Here is a 22,652-nt window from a genome sequence, read left to right on the forward strand (position 1 = left end):
CATAATACAGAAGGACGTTCGACATGATGGCTGAAGATATGACAAAGATAAATTAAATTTCTGGACATTTGATACAATCTACATAAGATGAATAAACCTGGACAACATACTCACAGGGATACTCACAACCCTCTAAACAAGTACTGCACATGGAAAGTAGACAAGCTAAGCAGTTGTTGATCGCAGGGTTATGTTACCCGAGTCCTCTCCGAAAGCAGGCTGCCCTTGGTTCCACGTCCCAGCAAGTCCTGCTGCTTATTGTGACTTGGTTCATCCTCTTCATCTTCATTCTGAAAATGCCAAGTAAAGGAATAATTGTGATTACAAATTAATCAAGAAAAATAATTACTTTAGTCGCTCAGTGATTCGACATACAATAATCTCGATCGACAGGTCCAAACCACAAAGACAACCAGGGAAAAAATGAACGATCTGAGTAATGAAATATGCAAGCGACATGTACACCCCATCTTACTCTCCTGTCCCTTTAATCAGACATTTGCATAGGGCAGGGCAGGTATGGATCCAGCATTATCATGCATACAGTGAAGCAGTACGAGGAAAGTGCACTCGAGGATTGCATTATCCCCTTCCACATGATTGTGTGTAACATCACAGATATGGGGATGGAGAACGAGGTGAGATATGGTGGCACAGACATGGGGATGGAGAACGAGGTGAGATATGGTGGCACAAACATGGGGATGGAGAACGAGGTGAGATATGGTGGCACAGATATGGGGATGGAGAACGAGGTGAGATATGGTGGCACAGACATGGGGATGGACAAACATGGGGATGGAGAACGAGGTGAGATATGGTGGCACAGATATGGGGATGGAGAACGAGGTGAGATATGGTGGCACAAACATGGGGATGGAGAACGAGGTGAGATATGGAGGCACAGACATGGGGATGGAGAACGAGGTAAGATATGGTGGAACAGACATAGGGTTGGAGAACGAGGTGAGATATGGTGGCACAGACATAGGGTTGGAGAACGAGGTGAGATATGGTGGCACAGACATGGGGATGGAGAACGAGGTAAGATATGGTGGAACAGACATGGGGATGGAGAACGAGGTGAGATATGGTGGCACAGACATGGGGATGGAGAACGAGGTGAGATATGGTGGCACAGATACGGGGATGGAGAACGAGGTGAGATATGGTGGCACAGATACGGGGATGGAGAACGAGGTGAGATATGGTGGTACAGACATGGGGATGGAGAACGAGGTGAGATATGGAGGCACAGACATAGGGTTGGAGAACGAGATGAGATATGGTGGCACAGACATAGGGTTGGAGAACGAGGTGAGATATGGTGGCACAGACATGGGGATGGAGAACGAGGTAAGATATGGTGGAACAGACATGGGGATGGAGAACGAGGTGAGATATGGTGGCACAGACATGGGGATGGAGAACGAGGTGAGATATGGTGGCACAGATATGGGGATGGAGAACGAGGTGAGATATGGTGGTACAGATATGGGGATGGAGAACGAAGGTGAAATATGGTGGCACAGACATGGGGTTGGAGAACGAAGGTGAGATATGGTGGCACAGACATGGGGTTGGAGAACGAAGGTGAGATATGGTGGTACAGATATGGGGATGGAGAACGAAGGTGAAATATGGTGGCACAGACATGGGGTTGGAGAACGAAGGTGAGATATGGTGGCACAGACATGGGGTTGGAGAACGAAGGTGAGATATGGTGGCACAGATATGGGGTTGGAGAACGAAGGTGAGATATGGTGGCACAGATATGGGGATGGAGAACGAAGGTGAAATATGGTGGCACAGACATGGGGATGGAGAACGAAGGTGAAATATGGTGGCACAGTTATGGGGATGGAGAACAAAGGTGACATATGGTGGCACAGATATGGGGTTGGAGAACGAAGGTGAGATATGGTGGCACAGACATGGGGATGGAGAACAAAGGTGAGATATGGTGGCACAGACATGGGGTTGGAGAACGAAGGTGAGATATGGTGGCACAGACATGGGGATGGAGAACAAAGGTGAGATATGGTGGCACAGATATGGGGTTGGAGAACGAAGGTGAGATATGGTGGCACAGATATGGGGATGGAGAACGAAGGTGAAATATGGTGGCACAGACATGGGGTTGGAGAACGAAGGTGAGATATGGTGGCACAGACATGGGGATGGAGAACGAAGGTGAAATATGGTGGCACAGTTATGGGGATGGAGAACGAAAGTGAGATATGGTGGCACAGTTATGGGGATGGAGAACGAAGGTGAGATATGGTGGCACAGATATGGGGATGGAGAACGAAGGTGAAATATGGTGGCACAGTTATGGGGATGGAGAACGAAGGTGAGATATGGTGGCACAGTTATGGGGATGGAGAACAAAGGTGAGATATGGTGGCACAGATATGGGGATGGAGAACGAAGGTGAAATATGGTGGCACAGATGTGGGGATGGAGACAGAAGGTGAGATATGGTGGCACAGACATGGGATGGGGATGGAGAACGAAGGTGAGATATGGTGGCACAGACATGGGATGGGGATGGAGAACTAAGGTGAGATATGGTGGCACAGACATGGGATGGGGATGGAGAACGAAGGTGAGATATGGTGGCACAGTTATGGGGATGGAGAACGAAGGTGAGATATGGTGGCACAGATATGGGGATGGAGAACGAAGGTGAGATATGGTGGCACAGACATGGGATGGGGATGGAGAACGAAGGTGAGATATGGTGGCACAGTTATGGGGATGGAGAACGAAGGTGAGATATGGTGGCACAGACATGGGATGGGGATGGAGAACGAAGGTGAGATATGGTGGCACAGTTATGGGGATGGAGAACGAAGGTGACATATGGTGGCACAGTTATGTGGATGGAGAACGAAGGTGAGATATGGTGGCACAGATATGGGGATGGAGAACGAAGGTGAGATATGGTGGCACAGTTATGGGGATGGAGAACGAAGGTGAGATATGGTGGCACAGTTATGGGGATGGAGAACGAAGGTGAGATATGGTGGCACAGACATGGGATGGGGATGGAGAACGAAGATGAGACACTAGTTTTTGTAGCTTTTGGGATGATCCCACTCACTTTCAGGAAGATACCAATGTTTTTTGCCTTCTTTTTCACTGTTGTAAGCACTTGAGCCAGGCCATCCTGAAGAAAAAGACAACAGAAAAATAAGGACAACCACAATATTTAATTAAATGCCAGATCATCAATACCGAGGGACAAAGAGGACAGGCACGTTACACCTCAGACCGAAGAGATTTTAACTTTGTTAATAACATTTCATGGTTCAATAAGTTTCATACATCATTCGGCCTATGCCTAAACCTAAATAATCAAACAAAGCGTTTATGTAAAACAATGAAATTTCAGTTTTGAAAGATTATTGCTCAACTGCACTTTAACAACACCGAAGTACAATAATCAACACAACAAACCGAGTGATAGTGAAAGAGAGAACGGAGGAATACGAAAAATAAATAGAGAAAGTGGAAATCTGTGAAGAGTATGCTTCATGTTAATGTCCAATGCTAGTTATTGGTTATTGGTTGCTCAGTAGGTCCAGGGCCAGGAAAAACATGAGGAATGAAAGGTCGTCTCCCTGGAAGATCCTGCGTCGTATCTTCACTCCTGGTGTTTTGATCTTTCCTTCCAAATGCTGTAATATCAATATGGTATTCCAGAGCTCCATTGCTTTCCCTGTCAGTTTGACTATGTGTGGTTTGATCTTGTAGAATTGCATGCATTTTATCATCCATGAATGTGGGACACGATCAAAAGATTTTTTGTCGTCTATCCAGGGTGTACATGTATGTTGTCTATCCAGCTACCCGGTGTGTACCCCGGTTTAGAATAGGTACATCGTATCCCTGCGTGTCGTAAGAGGCGACTAAAAGGGTTGGCGTCAGGAAGGGCATCCGGCCATAAAAACATTGCCTCAAGAAAGAGAACCATGACAATTACAACTACATATGGGCAGGGTACAGCCCGAAGTACCCCGTGGGGGACCCCATTCCATCTCGTCAAAACTCAAGGTGGGGAACCCGATCGAAGCAAGGGTGGAAATCACTCCATTTATGACGACGAAACGTATGATACCCGACGTGGAGATCGGTTTCTGAGGTTTGGGACATGGAATGTAGGGACAATGACAGGGAGATCAGGATAAGTGGTGGAAGTATTGGTCAGAAGAAGAGTGGACATATGTTGTGTGCAGGAGACGACATGGAAGGGAAGTGGTGTGAGAATGGTGAAGGGTAGGCAGGGACAGAAATACAAGTTTGTGTGGCAAGGGTGCCTGGAGGGCGTGAATGGTGTTGGTGTCCTGTTTTCTGAGGAGTTTGTAGACAGTGTGGTGAGATTGACCAGAGTGAGTGATAGGTTGATGATGGTGAGAATGATGATTGGAAAGGTCTTTGTGAACGTCTTGGTGAACGTCATCATATGCTCCGCAGGTTGGTCAGAGCGATGAAGAGTAGGACAAGTTCTGGTGTGCGATAGAGAAGCTGATGGAAAACGTGAAAGATGAGGAAGTTGTTGTGGTAGGAGGAGACCTAAATGGACATGTGGGAAGGAGTATGGACGGTTTTGAGGGAGTTCATGGGGGTTACGGATATGGTGTGAGAAATGGAGAAGGTGAAAGGATTTTGGAGTTTTCTGATGGAGCTGACTTGTTGATTTGTAATACTCAGTTCCAGAAAGGGGATAATAAGCTTGTTACGTACACGTCAGGTGGGTCGACGACAACCGTTGACTACCTGCTGGTGCGTAGGCGAAATAGGGGGCACCTCCGGGACACAAAGGTGACCCCAGGGGAGGAGGCTGATGCACCACTTGGTTGTCTGCAACATAAGGGTGAAAGGTGAGAGGAGAGCTCGGCGGGTGAAGTACCAACCAAGAATGAAGGTGTGAAGGTTGAAAGAGGTGACAGTAAGAGAGGCATTAAAAGAGAGGCTGAGTATGGTCAAGGATGATGTGGTTGAGCTTGAAAGTGGTTGGACGTCAATGAAAGATAGTCTGTTGGGAGCCGTTGGTGAGGTATGTGGATGGACAAAAGGACCACCAAGGCACTCGGAAACATGGTGGTGGGATGATTAAGTTGGAAAGAAGATTGACGAGAAGAGGAAGAAGTTCAAGGAGTGGCAGAAGGCGAAGGGTGTGGGAGCAGAAAAGGCAGAGCATGAAAGTTATAAGGCAGCCAAGAAGGCTGCAAAGAAAGAGGTAGCAAAGGCGCATGAGGCATGCAGGAAAATGTTCGGAGAACGCTTGGATTTGGAAGAGGGTCAGAGAGCGGTATTCAGGATTGCAAAGCAGATAGCGAAAGAGAGGTGTGATGTGATGGGGGTGAGTTGCTTGAAGGATGAAGTGGGACAAATCGTTGTGGCCCAGATGGAATTAAAGGAAGATGGAAGAGATATATGGAAATACTGTTGAATGCAGAGAATGAATGGGATGGCAACATAGAGAGTAACCCAGTTTTAGGATCGGCAGAGAAGATAACCGAGAAGGAAGTTGAGGAAGCGATAAAAGCAATAAAAACCACCTTTAGGTCAGGTGGGTCGACGTATGATACGATAGCGATAAAAGCAATGAAGAGTAGAAAAGCGGGAGGGCCGACGGGAGTTGTGGGAGACATGTTGAAGGCAGCGGGAAATTGGGGTGTGAAGAGAATGACAGAGATCTGCAATCTGGCGGTGAAAGAAGGCCGCATTCCAGTGGATTGGGAATCGAGTACCCTCGTCCCTCTACACAAGGGGAAAGGTGCCCCTCTTGACTTGACTGTGGCTCATATCCAGCGATAAAGTTATTGGAGCATGGAATGAAGGTACTGGAAAGGGTGTTGGAGAGGAGGAAAAGGAAGAAAGTGAAGATCGACGAAATGCAGTTTTGATTTATGCCAGGAAGAGGAACGACAGACGTGCTTTTTATTGTGAGGCAGTTGCAGGAGGAGTACATGGAGAAGAGAAAGAAGTTGTTTCTTGGGTTTGTTGATCTGGAGAAAGCATTCGATAGGGTTCCACGTGAAGTAGTGACATGGTCACTGACGAAGTTAGGAGTGGAGGAATGGTTGATCAGAGTAGTGATGGCAATGTACAAAAGAGCGCGCACAGCTGTAAGGACGAAGGACGAGAACAGTGGTGAGTTTGAGGTGAAGGTGGGAGTGCATCAGAGGTCGGTACTAAGTCCACTACTATTTGTAGCTGTGATGGAGGTGCTGGTTCGGGATGTAATATAAAGGAGGGTTTACCGTGGGAGTTGTTGTATGCAGATGATCTGGTATTGATTGCAGAAAGTATGGATGGACTGAAGGAGAAGATGAACAAGTGGAAGGAATGTTTGGAGACAAAAGGTCTGAAGGTGAATATCGGAAAAACGAAGGTGATGGCAAGTGGTAAAGCATGTGGTGAGGTGGAAAGAACTGGGAAGCGGCCCTGTGCTGTGTGTAGGAAGGGTGTCGGAGTGAATTCCATTCAATGCACAATGTGCGCTGAGTGGGTTCATCAAAAATGAAGTGGTTTGAGAGGGTCATTAACCAGTGTGGCAGCTACATTCAAGGGTAAGGTGTGCACAGAGGGAGCTGCAGATGGAGGAAATGTTGAGTTGGATCTTGGAGACGGCGTGAAACTGGAAGGGGTGAAAACATTTTGCTGCCTAGGAGACATGCTGAATGGAGAAGGTGGATCAGACTCGCAATGGTTGCTAGAGTGAGATGTGCATGGAAGAAGTTTCGGGAACTGAGTGGCATGCTGACGAGGGGGGGAGTGTCGTTGAAGCTGAAGGGAAAGGTGTATGCTGCATGTGTGAGAAGTGTTATGATTTATAGGAGCGAGACATTGGTAATGAACGTAGAGCAGGAACGAAGGCTGGAAAGGGTGGAAACGCGAATGGTTCGGTGGATGTGCGGAGTGTCGTTGAGAGAGAGGAAGACAAATGATGAATTGCGAAAGATGATGGGAATAGAGCCTGTGATGGATGCTGTGAAGAGGAACAGGTTGAGATGGTTTGGTCATGTGTTGAGGAAGGATGAAAGTGACTGGTTGAGAAGAGTGATGGAAATGAATGTAGAAGGAAGTCGAGGACGGGGAAGACCGAGAAAGACTTGGCTAAAAATGGTTGAAGAAGAAATGCGGGCAAGGGGGTTATAACAAGGAGAGATGCAGAAAATAGGGCAAAATGGAGAAGATTGTCATGGGGACCGCAAGGCTAACCCCCGCTCTAGCAGGGAAAGTGGCCTTAAAATGAGGGTTGTTGTTGTTGTTGTATCCAGGGTGCGGTTAATATTGTTCTACTTGTATTGAAATTTTCAAGTGTGGCTTTGTTTTGTACAACGTGTTCTATCTTTCCATAGCATTCTCTTTTACATCCCTACTGTTCTGCCTCTTGGCCTCCTTCATGCCTCCTTCATATTAATTTATGTGATGATTCCCATCAGGTGTTTGTACGTTGTTGGCAGACAGGTTATTGGTTTATACATGTGAGGTAGTTGGGTCTCTTCAGACTTTGGGATGAGGAAGGTGTTACCTAATGTGAGCGATCCATCCAAGGTCTCCTCCCCTTGGATAAGTTTGTTGAATGCTCGAGCGTAGTAATTATGGAGAGCATCTAGTTGCTTTAACCAGAAGCTTGGCATTCCATCTGGACCTGTGCTTTTAAAGTTTGGCATTTTTGCTAGTTGGTGTTTTATTTTATTTTTCTTCATTAAATATCAATGGAGGCATTTCCTTTAGATGTTGTATTTTTTTATTCCAAGTTTTGGATCCAATCCGTTTCTTTGTTGTGTCATTTTGAGTCCTCATATATTCCTTTCCAGAAATTTTCAGGTTTATCTTTCTCGGGGGGAATTCGACACATTTTGCTTTTGTTTCCCTTTAGTTCAGGTTATTTTCAAATATGTGGTTTTGTTTTCTCCGTGTTGACTTCATCATAATTTTATCCTTCAATTTTTATCTCTAGTTTGAATTTGCTTTCAGCAGCCATTACGTGTCGGTGTTTTTTCACAATTTTTTATTTGTTTTTTATTTTTTGAATTGTCATCATTTGATTTGGGCTTCGATTTCCCTGATAAATTGCTGTTTGTCCCATTTCTTTTTTCAGTTGCTCCCTTTGTCCCTCTCGCCTCCGTTTCCATGGTGGTGCCTGGTCTCTGTCTGTATGGGCTAATTTCCTCTTCTTGCGATGTTGTTTTCTTGTTATTTTTCTTGTATGAGCGGTGCCGCTGCAAAGCTCATGATGTTGAGTTCCTTTAATGGGGATGATTTTGGTACCAATCTCTTGAGTGCTTTGTTGGTTTTCCCAACCAGCATTTTTGTCTATCGGTTGTTTTCTATCTTGTATAGTTGTGGTCTTTCCCCAAATGGTGTCACTCTCATCTCCACTGTTTTGTTTGCTAGCTCTTCTTCCAGTCTTCGGTGGTCCTCATCATCCTCATCCTCCTTCTCTCCTTCACCTCCATGTTCCCCTTGATCCTTCTGCCTGTTATCATCTGCCATTCTCGTTTACGTCTCCTCCAACTGTGCAGGTGTTGTCACTTGATCCATGACTGGAAGTCAGGTGTGTTCCCCCTCCCCATTTATGGTAGTTCTGTGACTTCTCCCCCTCTGTCTTACCTCGCCTGTGCCGCTGTGTACCCAGTGACTCTGGCAGCTGTGTCCCCAATGATGCATCACATTCCAAACCATTGCTTCGTCATGCAGCCCCTCCCTGTGATCCATTCCTATAATCCATTGTGGCCTCTTTTCCACCATCCCTTTGTCCACCCCCTGGTGAACACTCGGCTCCCATCATTCTCATATCTTCTTCTGCTTGCGTTGTGGCCTTCACTGCAATCTCTTTTATTTTATTTATATTTAGGAATTTAGGTGCCGTTGACACAACTCTTTCGAATTTGTTGGATGGCACCATCTCTGCTCTGGTGGACAATCTGGTCTTCTTCAGCTAATCTATGAATCTAGCTCCTCTAACAGCCATCCCACAATGTTCATGTCTTGAATAGACTTTACAGTAGTGAATGGCCTCCTTCTCCTCTATGCTCCAACATTCTTTTTTAAGGTTCCTTTTTTTTCAGCTTCGTTTTTGAGACAGGTAGCACATCCACAGCCTCTTGGCTTTGTGCAAATCTCTGTCCCCTTGTGAGTTGGTCTTTCTTCTCATGAGAGGTGCAGGCTACATTCTTTGCAGCATGCATTCCACCTGCTCGGTGCCGCCGCACACACTGAGTATATTGGGTGTGTGACCCATAATTCGTTTTATCTTGCTTTATTTCCAACACCCGTTTCATTTGTCGAAGAGTTTTCCCTTACCCCGGCCCTTCCGCACCCCATCCCAGGCAATGTTTGTTTCCACCCGCCCTATTTTGTTGAAGACTTTCCCCTTCCACTGCCTTTCCCCCACCCTCCATCGGTTCATCGGGAGGAATACTTCATGTCGGGAATTGTGATCGTCCGAGGGTGCACGCAGCACATTCAAAACGCGATCAACCTCGAGGAAACACATGGGTTAACACAGGAAACGTGTTGGTCAACATGGAAAATGCACGGGTTGACAAGGGGAACATGCGAGTTGACATGGGAAATGTGTTGTCGACAGGGATGAAGGACGATGGTGAGATATGGTGGCACAGATATGGGGATGAAGAACGAGGTGAGATATGGTGGCACAGACATGGGGATGGAGAACGAGGTGAGATATGGTGGCACAGATATGGGGATGGAGAACGAGGTGAGATATGGTGGCACAGACAGGGTTGGAGAACGAGGTGAGATATGGTGGCACAGACACAGGGTTGGAGAACGAGGTGAGATATGGTGGCACAGATGACAGGGAAAAAGCATGGCTTCACACGGGAAATGCATGGGTTGACACGGGAAACACATATGACAATGCTGGAAACCGGAAGGATAACACTGGAAACGTGCGGATTAACACGGTTAACATACAGGTTAACACAGGAAATGCACAGGATAACACAGAAAACCCACAGGATAACATGGGAAACTGGCAGTACAACACGGGAAACCGGCAGTACAACACAGGTAAGGCATGGGATAATACGGGAAACACGTAGCTTAACACTGGAAATACGCATGTAAACAAGAGAAAGACACGGGGAAACGCATGGGTTAGCACAGGAAACAGGCAGGTTAACAAGGAAAATGCACAAGTGAACAAGGAAGACCAGCAGGTGAACAAGGAAGGAAGACAAGCAGGTGAACAAGGAAGACTGGCAGGTGAAGAAGGGGAACCAACAGGTAAACAAGGATGACCAGCAAGTGAACAATGAAGACCAGCAGGTGAACAAGGAAAACCTGCAGGTGCACAGATAAAGCAGGCTTCGAGGTGTAATATAAAGAGGGAAAAAAACTTCAAACAAAAATCTCCTTACGATAACTTGTAAATCGCGACGACGTGCACAGTCGAAAGCAGAAGTCAGTGTATTTAATCTGCGCATGATCGCTGCAACGTTTATGTGGAATTTCCGGGAAGCTTCAGTGCCGTAAGAGTACCCAAAATAATTAATCGTACATTGACATGCATCCTGCCAGGGTCCACAGATAAGTGACATTCCATCACATGCATGATGAAGGAAACACAACGCAGAAGAATGTAACATCTGAATGGACCAATAAAAGAACCGTTGTGATCTGACTAGTGAAGGAAAATCAATAGAAAACGCATTGCCTCGTTAACCAACACGGTGTCACCAAGAAAGAGTGCATATTTCTTTGACTGCGGAGTTTTCCCGTCTGCGTTCTCCAGGTCCGACAGGCCGATGTTGATGCTAAAAACCATCCCTGGAAAACACGAGGTGGAGAAACATTTTTGATCCGTGGGCCGTGGTGCTCGTGCATCGAAACGCACAAACTAGTTGCACGTTTGAACACGGCGATACAATTACCATACCTTTCTTTGCCTTGCACTGGTTTTTAGCATTAATCACCAAAGAACCTTCGCGGAACTCAATCCCCATCGCAAATCTGTAGATGCAACAACTCAGTTAGGAACAAGTGCAACAAAAAATCCCAGAATGCATAGCAAGTGTCCAAAGTAGAAGCCGTAACGATGCTGTTGAATGCAAGGGTGCAGGGAAGTGGAATTGACCCGAGGTTTTTGGTTATCTTGTCAGACAGTTCAGGCTTTGTTTTGTTGAGTTGGTTCAGTACAGCTTGGTAAACGTCACACAGCTTTGCACCTAAAAATAAGAGCATCGAGTATGAAGTGAAAGAACCAGTCAAGTGAATGCAGAGTCGATGAAATAACGCAGAGATAGCACAAACATGCTGATGACCAGTGTTAGTATCTGTCCTTGGAACAAAATAAAAAATAAACTTCAAACAGACAAGGTTTTGGTAAAGGACCCAAGAACCAGATGATTTTTTGGAGCAGAGACGGACACAACTAACTGAAGGCTAATTTCACACAGATACCAAACAAGTGTTATTTAAATATAAAAAAACAAGCTGTTACTTTTCAAACAAATAACCCCGTACACTTGTATAATAGTTTCCTCAGACACGGCATCGATACATTTTTGTTACATTCTTAATACCATGGATAACTCATGTGAAACTAGAACGGCACTCAGTAGAGAGCATACCTCCGCCTGGTTGGCATATCACTCAACGGTGAAGAATCACTTAAAAAATTCTACTAGCCGGATCCGAATCCGGATCTTCACCAAAATCGAAACATTTGTCCTCGTCACATACACGACCTCCCTGCCAAATTTCATCCGAATCCGTCCACAACTTTTTGAGATATCTTGTTCACAGACAGACAAGCAAAAAAACAAACAAACAAACAAACAAACAAACAAAGTAGACGTCATGCAGAGCAAGATACTTGTAAAATCCACTCCCCCCTTCCACATCCCCTGAAAAAAAGGTTGCAATTGATCCAGCAAAATGACCATTTCATCAAGATTAAAATTGATGATCTTGATCAAAGCTCGGGTCAATAGGATGAAAAGTGACAACGTTTAGATTAAAATTGATGATTTTAAGAGTTTGGCCTAGAGTTGACCTTTGACCTTTTGACCCTAAAAATAGGTTGGTTTCCCAATGCAGTGAGGTACTATGCAAATGATGTTACATGCTCAAGTCAATCAGATGAAAACTGATGATTTTTCAGATAAAAAGTGATGATTTTGAAAGTTTGACCTTGAGTTCATGTTTGACCTTTTGACCGAAAAAATAGTTGGTTTCCCAATTTAGTGACAATGTGCAAATGCTGTTAAATTTTCAAGTCAATCGGATTAAAAATGGCGATTTTAGAAATATGACCTCCAGAGGACCTTTGACCTTTGACCTCAAAATAAATTGGCTTCTCAATTGTAACGACCTCCACAACTTGGTGAAGTTTCATGACGATCGCTTTAGAATTTTGACCTGAAGGCCGGAGACAAACAGACAGCATAACAAACGCAACCGACCAATATACTTGAAAAATCTTCAATTTTGCAAATAACAAGAAATATGTCGTGCACAGCAGAATACTTGCGAAATCCATAAAATAAGTTGCTGGCCTATGATGACCTCAAAAATAATTGGTGGTAGTTTGAATGTGTAGGTGATGTGTGAGGTTGTAGTTTGAATGTGTAGGGGATGTGTGAGGTTGTAGTTTGAATGTGTAGGTGATGTGTGAGGTTGTAGTTTGAATATGTAGGGGATGTGTGAGGTTGTAGTTTGAACGTGTAAAGGATGTGTGAGGTTGTAGTTTGAATGTGTAGGTGATGTGTGAGGTTGTAGTTTGAATATGTAGGGGATGTGTGAGGTTGTAGTTTGAACGTGTAAAGGATGTGTGAGGTTGTAGTTTGAATGTGTAGGTATGTGTGAGGTTGTAGTTTGAATGTGTAGGGGATGTGTGAGGTTGTAGATTGAATGTATAGGGGTGTGTGAGGTTGTAGTTTGAACGTGTAAAGGATGTGTGAGGTTGTAGATTGAATGTGTAGGGGATATGTGAGGTTGTAGATTGAATGTGTAGGGGATGTGTGAGGTTGTAGTTTTAATGTGTAGGGGATGTGTGAGGTTGTAGATTGAATGTGTAGGGGATGTGTGAGGTTGTAGTTTGAATGTGTAGGGGATGTGTGAGGTTGTAGTTTGAATGTGTAGGGCATGTGTGAGGTTGTAGATTGGATGTGTAGGGGATGTGTGAGGTTGTAGTTTGAATGTGTAGGGGGTGTGTGAGGTTGTAGTTTGAACATGTAAAGGATGTGTGAGGTTGTAGTTTGAATGTGTAGGTATGTGTGAGGTTGTAGTTTGAATGTGTAGGGGATGTGTGAGGTTGTAGTTTGAATGTGTATGGGGATATGTGAGGTTGTAGATTGAATGTGTAGGGGATGTGTGAGGTTGTAGTTTTAATGTGTAGGGGATGTGTGAGGTTGTAGTTTGAATGTGTATGGGGATGTGTGAGGTTGTAGTTTGAATGTGTATGGGGATATGTGAGGTTGTAGATTGAATGTGTAGGGGATGTGTGAGGTTGTAGTTTTAATGTGTAGGGGATGTGTGAGGTTGTAGTTTGAATGTGTATGGGGATATGTGAGGTTGTAGTTTTAATGTGTAGGGGATGTGTGAGGTTGTAGTTTGAATGTGTAGGGGATGTGTGAGGTTGTAGTTTGAATGTGTAGGGGATGTGTGAGGTTGTAGTTTGAATGTGTAGGGGGTGTGTGAGGTTGTAGTTTGAATGTGTAGGGGATGTGTGAGGCTGTCGTTTGAATGGAATGTTTGGTACCTTTTGGATTGCATTTGGATTTGCAATTCTGATAAATTTCAGATACAGTTACCTTTTCTAACGTCCCCCACCAAATGTGGATGGAGGTTTTCTTTTAACCTGTCTGTATGTCTGTTGGTCTGTCTGTCTGTCTGTCTGTCTGTCTGTACGAGGATATTTCTAAAAGTTATCGACCGATTCGGATGAAACACAAGCATTCAGCTGACAACGGCGACAAACCAGAATACATTTCCTGACCATCTCTTACCATGCTTTAGCTCTTTCACAAGCTCATCTTGCAGCTGCAACAACATGCCGTAGTTGTCCTGCATGGCCTGGCTTGGATCCACCATGAGCGTTCGCACCACATTGGAGCAATACGACTTGTAACGCACGCCCATCGCACTGGTAATCGTCCCGAAGTGCATGTAGTTCTTATCACTGTGATGAACAAGACGCACGATGACAAAGTAACTTGTGATTGTATTTTCCATCATAAATCAATGAGCTCACCTTGCTTCATTACTTTCTATCAGAGACATAACAGGCCTTTTGGGAGGCGGCAGGCCTCAATAAGACAAACTTCCAAACCAGTATCTCACATGTCGTGTCCTTTTTAATGCATCTGGTAGTCACAAACTTCTCTACCATCCCCTTCTACTCAACATGGCTCCTCTAACTGCATTCTTTTCAATGTCTCCATTTTATTGGTCGTTTTTGAAAGACCTGACTTAGTGCCGAAAAATATGGCTATTCACCCAAGCTGTGTGGCAAAGTCAATGATCTACCCCATCAATGATGGGGTGGTCTATCATCTCTTCAGCATCTGATGAGAGTAAACAATGCAACAAAGCACAAAGTCTGCAACAAATGTGTCTATCCTCAGAAAAGGGCAGTGCTGTCATGCCTTCTGGCCATGCGGTGATCATAACGACCCAGTTTGGTGAATTTCTGCACAACCGTTCAGAAGAAAGCATGATGGACGGAGCCGATTACAGACAGACTTGCTTTCTCAACGTGCTTTCTTGTCATTCCTTGAAAAATCCAATATACTCGGCCTACAAGACCTTTAAGCAGAGCTCAATGGATTATGCTCTTGGTTGTTTCAGAAGGTGGAACTGAGTCCTCCCGGCTCCCCGGACATGAAGAATTCAGCTCCATTCGGAGTCGTGATCATGTTTCATGGACCAATTTGTGTAGTTTTGTAGTTCTCATATCATTGTTTCAAGGATTGTTTCCTCAGCTCTAGTTCCCACTGCTCTCACAGGCCTCTGACCCTCCACAGCAACTCCAGGACACACATTTTCTGCCCGTAACCCCTTCCCTGGTTAAACTCCCAAAAATCCAGGCTTTCCACACATAACCGATCTTTTCTCCAGTTTATGTGACTGTCTTCTCAAGGCTATTCTTTGCCACTCTTCCCTCCAGGACTTCAAACAGTCAATCATTTCCTTGTGACCACACTGCCCCATTCCCAGTCGATTGCACTTTTACCCTCTTGTGCATTGTTCTCCAATGAACCTCTCTCATTATACTGAATAAATGAATGAATGATCGTTTTAATGCCATTTTTCCCTGCTAGAGCGGGGGTTAGCAATGTGCGCCCCATGACAATCATGGTTACCTGTTTGAGGCAATGTTTTATGGCCGGAAGCCCTTCCTGACACCAACCCTCTTAGTCACCTCTTACGATGCGCAGGGATACGGTGTACCTATTCTAAATTGGGTACACACCGGGAGAATCTCATTATACTAAAAAACATTAATAAAATGTGCACAAACTTGCAGGTTTGGGTCAACAATGTTGGGTTTCCTGTTTATGTGGCCTGTGCGAACACGTAATCTACACATCAAAGCAACTTCAAATTGCAAAACAGGTTAAAAAACATAGGGGCAATACCCCTGGGTGCTCACCTGGTAGAATAAAGCAGTATACTACACTGACTAAAGGTATTTTAAACAGTATCACAGTATTTTGACCAATTTCAATGCTTGCTAGGAGACAGTGCAGCATGTGCAATCATACTAACGTAATTAAAGACTTTAAACTAATAAACAAAAAAAATACCTACTTTGGGGGGCAACCCCAACCCTTCCCCCTACCCCACCCTCCACCCCATATACCTCCTCAGACCCCAATTTTTCTAATGCCATGAACAAACATTGGTACATCACAGGTGATGAAGGCTGTGGTGAAGTTTCATCAAAATAGTGTGTGCAGTTTCAGAGGAAAAAGCAAATTCCTTTTTTGAGGGGGGGGGGGGGGGGGGGTCAAATCTGGATCCACTTTGACCCCCAGTAGACCCCCTTAGACTCCGATTTTTTTTTCCATGCCGTGAACAAACTTGAGTTGCAACACAACAAATTTCATTTGTACCAAATTTGGTCACAATCCAATCAGCGGTTTTGGAGAAGAAGTTGCAAGTGTTTACAGACCGACGGACGACGATGTATCATGACGACAACTTTACCATAAATTACTGACAATGTATCACTGATAGACTCGTCAGTTAAACGACACCAATCATTTTGGTGTTTCACTTCCCTTTAATAGTTATTGGAAAACCCTCCTCTCACCTTACGACACTGAACTTGAGATTATAGTTTCCGCCACTCTGGATGATCGGAGGATAACACATCTCCACGGACGATGGGTCGGAGCCCACCAAGTACTTTTTGTCCTCTATGGCTTTCTCAACGCTTTCTGCCAATTTGATGTGCCGAACTTTCTGCAAGAAATAACAAGACCCATCACAAAATGAAATTGGTCTTTAACAACACTGAATATGTGGATTCACAATTTTCTAACATTCATAACAGTACAACGACTTCCTCAAAGATAACTGAATGAACACAAACTAGAGAGAAGTGGATGGCACGCCATCGCAAATACCCACGTTTTTTTTTTTTTTTGTATACAAGATCGAGGCTCGTGTAAGAGCTAACATCAATCACAAAAAAAAAAACTAACACACAAAACATACAATAAAGGGAGCGGGAGACAAGATGGGAGAGAGAGGGAAGCACAGCAGCAGCCTTCCCTTGCCCAGAAGCTACAACAGCAGAGAACAGGGACATCGGAAGATCTGTGGGAGGGAGAGTGCTTATGAGGGGAGAAGGCATGGGAAGGCAGGAGGAGGGGGGGGGGGTTGGAGAGGTATAAAACACATGGACACTGCTACAACTTCCAGGAAAGAAGTCGGTATTTCAAAAAAAGTGGATCTGGGGTGAATTAACGGGGGTAGAAGAGATCAAGGTTATGGATGGGAGAAGACAAGAGATGGTGGTGAAAAGCTGTTTTAAAGACCTGGAGGGAGGAGTGGGATTGAAGAGGGTGGTGTGGTGCATGATCAGTTGTTTGTTTCAGCAAACACACATTAACTAATAAAAAACAATTTAGCTCTCCATTAGATCATGGTACATGTTATAGTTGTTATACAATCAAGAATTCCTGTCCTAATGTTGAATGTCAACCAACATGGGCAGGCTTCATATGCACCTACCACCATTGCTCGTAATTTCCTCAATTGTTGGATAAAACTGCACATTCAATTCAGACTTTCCACGAGTCTTGACTTTGCACAAAAATAAATAAATAAATAATAATAAAACTTGCCTCATCCGCATCGACAATCTCCATCACTCGCTCCTTATAGAACTTGTTAAAGAGCTCGCTGGTTATGGCAGAGGCACGCTTCATCAAGGTGGTCTCACTCTCCTCTTTCACAGCAATGGTGTAAGCTACGGCTGCACTGATGTCCACCTGGGAATGGGTACGAAGGTTGAGAGAAAGTGGAATCACATCATTCCTATCTAACATATTAGTAACGTACAGGATCTACATCTGAGTATCCTTTACCCACCAGTTATGATACTGCCTATTTGGTCAAAAAGAAGAGAAAAGCCAAATATATGTTTGGGATGGGCAGAGGTAGAGAGGGTGGAGGGGGCGGTTAGTCGAGGTCGGGAAGATGGAAGGGGCGGTTAGTCGAGGTAGGGAGGGTGAGGGGTGGTTAGTCGAGTTAGGGAGGATGGAGGGGCGGTTAGTCGAGGTCGGGAAGATGGAGGGGCAGTTAGTCGAGGTAGGGAGGGTGAGGAGCGGTTAGTCGAGTTAGGGAGGGTGGAGCGGCGGTTAGTCGAGGTAGAGAGGAGGATGGAGAGGCGGTTAGTCGAGTTAGGGAGGGTGGAGGGGCGGTTAGTCCAGGTACGGAGGAGCGGTTAGTCTAGGTAGGGAGGATGGAGGGGTGGTTAGTCGAGGTAGAGAGGGTGGGGGGCGGTTAGTCGAGAAAGGGAGGATGGAGGGGCAGTTGGTCTAGGAAGGGAGGGTGGAGGGGCGGTTAGTTTCGGTAGGGAGGGTGGAGGGGAGATTAGTCTCGGTAGGGAGAATGGAGGACCACTTAGTCTAGGTAGGGAGGGTGGAGGGGCGGTTAGTCTCGGTAGGGAGGGTGGAGGAGCGGTTAGTCGAGGAAGGGAGGGTGGAGGGGCGGTTAGTCTAGGTAGGGAGGGTGGAGGAGCGGTTAGTTGAGTAAGGGAGGGTGGAGGGGCGGTTAGTCGAGGAAGGGAGGGTGGAGGGGTGGTTAGTCTCGGTAGGGAGGGTGGAGGGGCGGTTAGTCTCGGTAGGGAGGGTGGAGGGGCGGTTAGTCTCGTTAGGGAGGGTGGAGGGGCGGTTAGTCTTACGGGGAACAGATTACTTGAATATTTTTTTCAACCTCCAGGTACATTAAACAATTCATTGGTTTCTTCAAAATATCCTCAGCAAAATGGACACATAACTCCTTGTATGCAAAGACTAATATTAATGTACAATCAAAAATCACACCGTTCCCCAAAACACCAATACAACAACAACAACAGGCATTTTAAGACCATTTTCCCTCCTCGAGCGGGGGTTAGCCTTGCGGTCCCAATGACAATCTTCTCCATTTTGCCCTATTTTCTGCATCTCCCCTTGTTAACCCCCTTGCCCGCATTTCTTCTTCCACCATCTTTAGCCGAGTCTTTCTCGGTCTTCCCCGTCCTCTACTTCCTTCTACATTCATTTCCATCACTCTTCTCAACCAGTCACTTTCATCCTTCCTCAACACATGACCAAACCATCTCAACCTGTTTCTCTTCACAGCATCCATCAAAGGCTTTATTCCCATCATTTTTCGCAATTCATCATTTGTCTTCCTCTCTCTCAACGATACTCCACATATCCACCGAAGCATTCGCATTTCCACCCTTTCCAGCCTTCGTTGCTGCTCTACGTTCATTACCCATGTCTCGCTCCCATAAATCAAAACACTTCTCACACATGCAGCATACACCTTTCCCTTCAGCTTCATGACACTCCCCTCCTCGTCAGCACGCCACTCAGGGAGGTCACGTCTTTTCGAAGCTGCCCATGCGCTCACGCTTTCGAAGTTAAGTAATTTTTCACAATTGTGCTTTTGTCGAAACTGCATCTATTTTTCGGTGTGTGTACCAAAGTGTGTCTTTGGTAAGATTCTCGGTGTTAATTTTTCATACATGTATACAAAATCGTCGGTTAATTCGTGTGGCGTATTTTGAGGCCTAGTAGTAGTAGGCTACCGTGTCCGACCTTGAGGCTTTGTTTTTCTCTCAGCGGTCCATCGATTGCGCTGCAATGACTTTCGTTTTCTGTTTTTGTCCCAGTCTTTCACCCCATACTTCCTTGTTTAAAATCTCAACTCAAAAAAAATATATATATATTTCCTTCTCTGTTCTTATTCGTTTATCCGTTGTTCTTATTTCTTCGTTCGTTCTTCGATCACGTGTTTCACCCCCATTTCCATTTTCCATTTCCCCAGATAGTTTTCACTGCTCAATTTAAAAACGTTTAAACTTTCCCCTGAAGAACTGTATTCTGTCGTATATTATAACACCTTTTTCTTCTTCTATAAAAGGATGCTTTCGACTTGCTCACCAAATCTATTCATTCCAAAAAAAAATTCCATCTCTCACAGTTCCTCTTTTCTACATTGCCGAAACTCTCCTGCAATCCACCCCTCCTTCAGCGTCCTCAAACGTATTTTTGACTCGAAGGTCACAAGAAACTCATTTTGCAAAAAATGTTCGTTTCCCATTAATCGTACACTTTTCAAAATCCAATCTCACCCCTCCCCTCCAAATCTTCCCCATCACCCCTTCCCTCCAAAACTTCCCCATCACCCCTCCCCTCCAAAACTTCCCCATCACCCCTCCCCTCCAAATCTACCCCCTTGCCCCTCCCCTACAAATCTTCCCCATCACCAATCTCTTTCAAATATTCCCCCTTGCCCCTCCCCTCCAAATCTTCCCCATCACCCATCCCTTTCAAATCTTCCCCCTTACCCCTCCCCTCCAAATCTTCCCCATCACCCCTTCCCTCCAACTCTTCCCCATCACCCCTCCCCTCCAAAACTTCCCCATCACCCCTCTCCTCCAAATATACCCCCTTGCCCCTCCCCTCCAAATCTTCCCCATCACCCATCTCTTTCAAATCTTCCCCCTTGCCCCTCCCCTCCAAATCTTCCCCATCACCCATCCCTTTAAAATCTCCCCCCTTGCCCCTTCCCTCCTAAACTCCCCCCACACCCCTCCCCTCTGAGACTCTCCCTTGCTCCTCCCCTCCAAGACTCCCCTCTCACCCCTCCTCCTCAAAGCGTCCTCCCCGCTTCTTCCCCCTTCCAACTTTCACCTTCATCTCCCCCAGCCTTCTGCCTCGCTCTTCCCCCTCCTCAAATAACACCTCACTGTGCCTCACCCAATCACCATCAAACCTTTTGTCCGCCCCATTCTTCCCTTTCTCCAAGCTATTCTGAAATCTCTGACACACCTTCAACAGCTCTCCCTACCACTTCCTCCTCTTCCACATCTTACCCTACCCCTCCCCCCCCCCCCCCCCTGTTCTGTATCTGATGCTCCCCCTTCCTCTTCATTAATGGTATGGACCTCAAACATCCGGGGCCTTCGCTCAAACTTGACTGATCTCTCCATACAGGTTGCTTCTGACAAACCAGACGTGATCTGCTTAACAGAAACTTTCCTCCTTCATGATGTCTCTGATTCCTTGGTATCTCTCCCAGGTTACTCCCTCCTCCGGTATGATAGACCTGAGCCTCGTCCTGGAGGTGGGGTTGCTATCTTCATAAAAAACTCTCTTCCTCACTCGCACTGCCCTCTCTCCACCTCACCCCCAGTAATACCTTTGGCTACGGCTTCCCCTTTGCTCCCACCTTTTGTTCATATGTGTGTTGTACCGTCCACCAAACAGGGATGACTCCATCTACATCTCACTGTCTGATAATATGGACCAACTTCTATCTACCCATCCCAACTCTCTCTTCCTCATATGTGGTGATTTAAATTGTCACCATGCCAGTTGGCTGGGTGTGCGTCCCTCTCTCACCAGCCATGGCTCTTCAGCAAAGGACTTCTGCGACTCACTAGGACTGACACAATCTGTCAATTTCCGGACCCGGATCTGAGTCAACGGAGCATCTTCTCTTCTGGACTTGGTTATGACTAACTTCCCTGTAAATGTCTGCTGCTCTTCTTCTGCTCCAATCGGCTCATCTGATCATGTGCTTGTTAAAGTGGACATCTCTCTGACCATTCTCAGAGAGCCTCCTCAGCTTCGACGAGTCTGGCATTTCACTCAGGCCAACTGGCACGGCCTTCAAGCAGCCATAAATCATCTGGACTGGTCTCCCATCTCTACCGCCTCTGACATCAACTCATCCTGGGAAGTCTTCCAAAGTAAATTGCTCTCTCTCATGCACAGATTTATCCCATCTCGTCTTCAGTTGTCATACCCTTCCTCCCGTCCATGGTACACGGATTCTTGTGGTGAGGCTGTTGCCCAGAAACAACTTGCTTTCGTCTCCTGGAAAGCAAATCCAACGGAAGGAAATCTCATTTCCTTTCACAAAGCCCGAAACAAGTGTGTGTCCACCCTCAGGAGAGCCAGGAAACAATATCTCTCCGTTCTCAAGACCGAACTCTCTTATCTGTCTCCCTCTTCCAAATCCTGGTGGCGTCTGGTCAAATCTGTTTCTGGTGTTTGTTACCCCTCCATCCCCTCCCTCACCTCAAACAGCTACATGGCTGACTCCGCATGTGAAAAAGCTGAATGCCTCAACTCTGTGTTTGCCTCTAAATCTTGTGTCCCAAACCCATCCCTCTCTGTACCCACCGTACCCAGTCGTACCCAGCTGCTCCTGGACTCGGTGTCCTTTCCTCCTGAAAGGTGGAAAAGTTTCTGTCAACCCTCGACTCTGATTCTGCAACTGGACCTGACGGCATCAGCCCACAGGTCCTAAAATCCTGTTCTTCCGCTCTTTCACTCCCTCTCTCTGTTCTCTTCACCCTCTCTTTTGCTCAAGGTCATCTGCCATCTGCTTGGAAATCAGCCAACATCACCGCTTTGCACAAAGAAGGTGCAAAAACAGATCCTAGCAACTAAAGACCAATCAGCCTTCTCCCAATTATCAGCAAAGTCATGGAATCCATCATTGCTTCGGATATGAAATCTTTCCACTTCTCCAATGGCTTGATCTCTGATCATCAATTTGGTTTCTGACCTGGTCACTCTACTCTGGACATGCTGCTTCTGCTTTCTCAACAATGGATGGAGGTCCTCAATGCCAAACAGGAAATTAGAGCTGTCTCCCTTGACATATCACGTGCCTTCGATACGGTCTGGCACCCCGCTCTGCTCACCCAACTCTCCTCCTTTGGTATCCATGGAAATCTCCACGCATGGCTGGCGGACTTCCCCTCTAGTCGTAGTCAACGTGTGGCCCTGAATGGGTTTCTCTCATCTCCTCTTCCTGTTCAGGCTGGAGTTCCCCAAGGCAGTGTTCTGGGCCTTGTGCTTTTTCTGGTCTTCATCAATGATCTCTCTGACTCTCTTGAAAATCCTCTCTATTTCTTTGCT

The 22,652-nt window shown here is 45.8% G+C and overlaps 1 protein-coding gene across 1 annotated transcript in view; it reads right to left on the reverse strand.

The window, feature by feature from the left end:
- The window catches only part of LOC137434833 (FACT complex subunit SPT16), a 151,799-nt gene that overhangs the window by 108,370 nt on the left and 20,777 nt on the right, over positions 1-22,652 (reverse strand). The window contains exons 5-12 of the mRNA XM_068127967.2: positions 17,346-17,492; positions 16,307-16,458; positions 13,998-14,170; positions 11,123-11,213; positions 10,925-10,998; positions 10,703-10,815; positions 3,107-3,172; positions 198-290 (exon numbers count right to left, since the gene is read on the reverse strand). Of these exons, the coding sequence (XP_067984068.1) occupies positions 198-290; positions 3,107-3,172; positions 10,703-10,815; positions 10,925-10,998; positions 11,123-11,213; positions 13,998-14,170; positions 16,307-16,458; positions 17,346-17,492 (909 nt within the window). The remainder of the gene's footprint in view (positions 1-197; positions 291-3,106; positions 3,173-10,702; positions 10,816-10,924; positions 10,999-11,122; positions 11,214-13,997; positions 14,171-16,306; positions 16,459-17,345; positions 17,493-22,652) is intronic.

This window comes from Myxine glutinosa, chromosome 9 (genome assembly GCF_964187855.1).
Source record: "Myxine glutinosa chromosome 9, kmMyxGlut1.1, whole genome shotgun sequence".
Lineage (NCBI taxonomy): Eukaryota > Metazoa > Chordata > Myxini > Myxiniformes > Myxinidae > Myxine > Myxine glutinosa.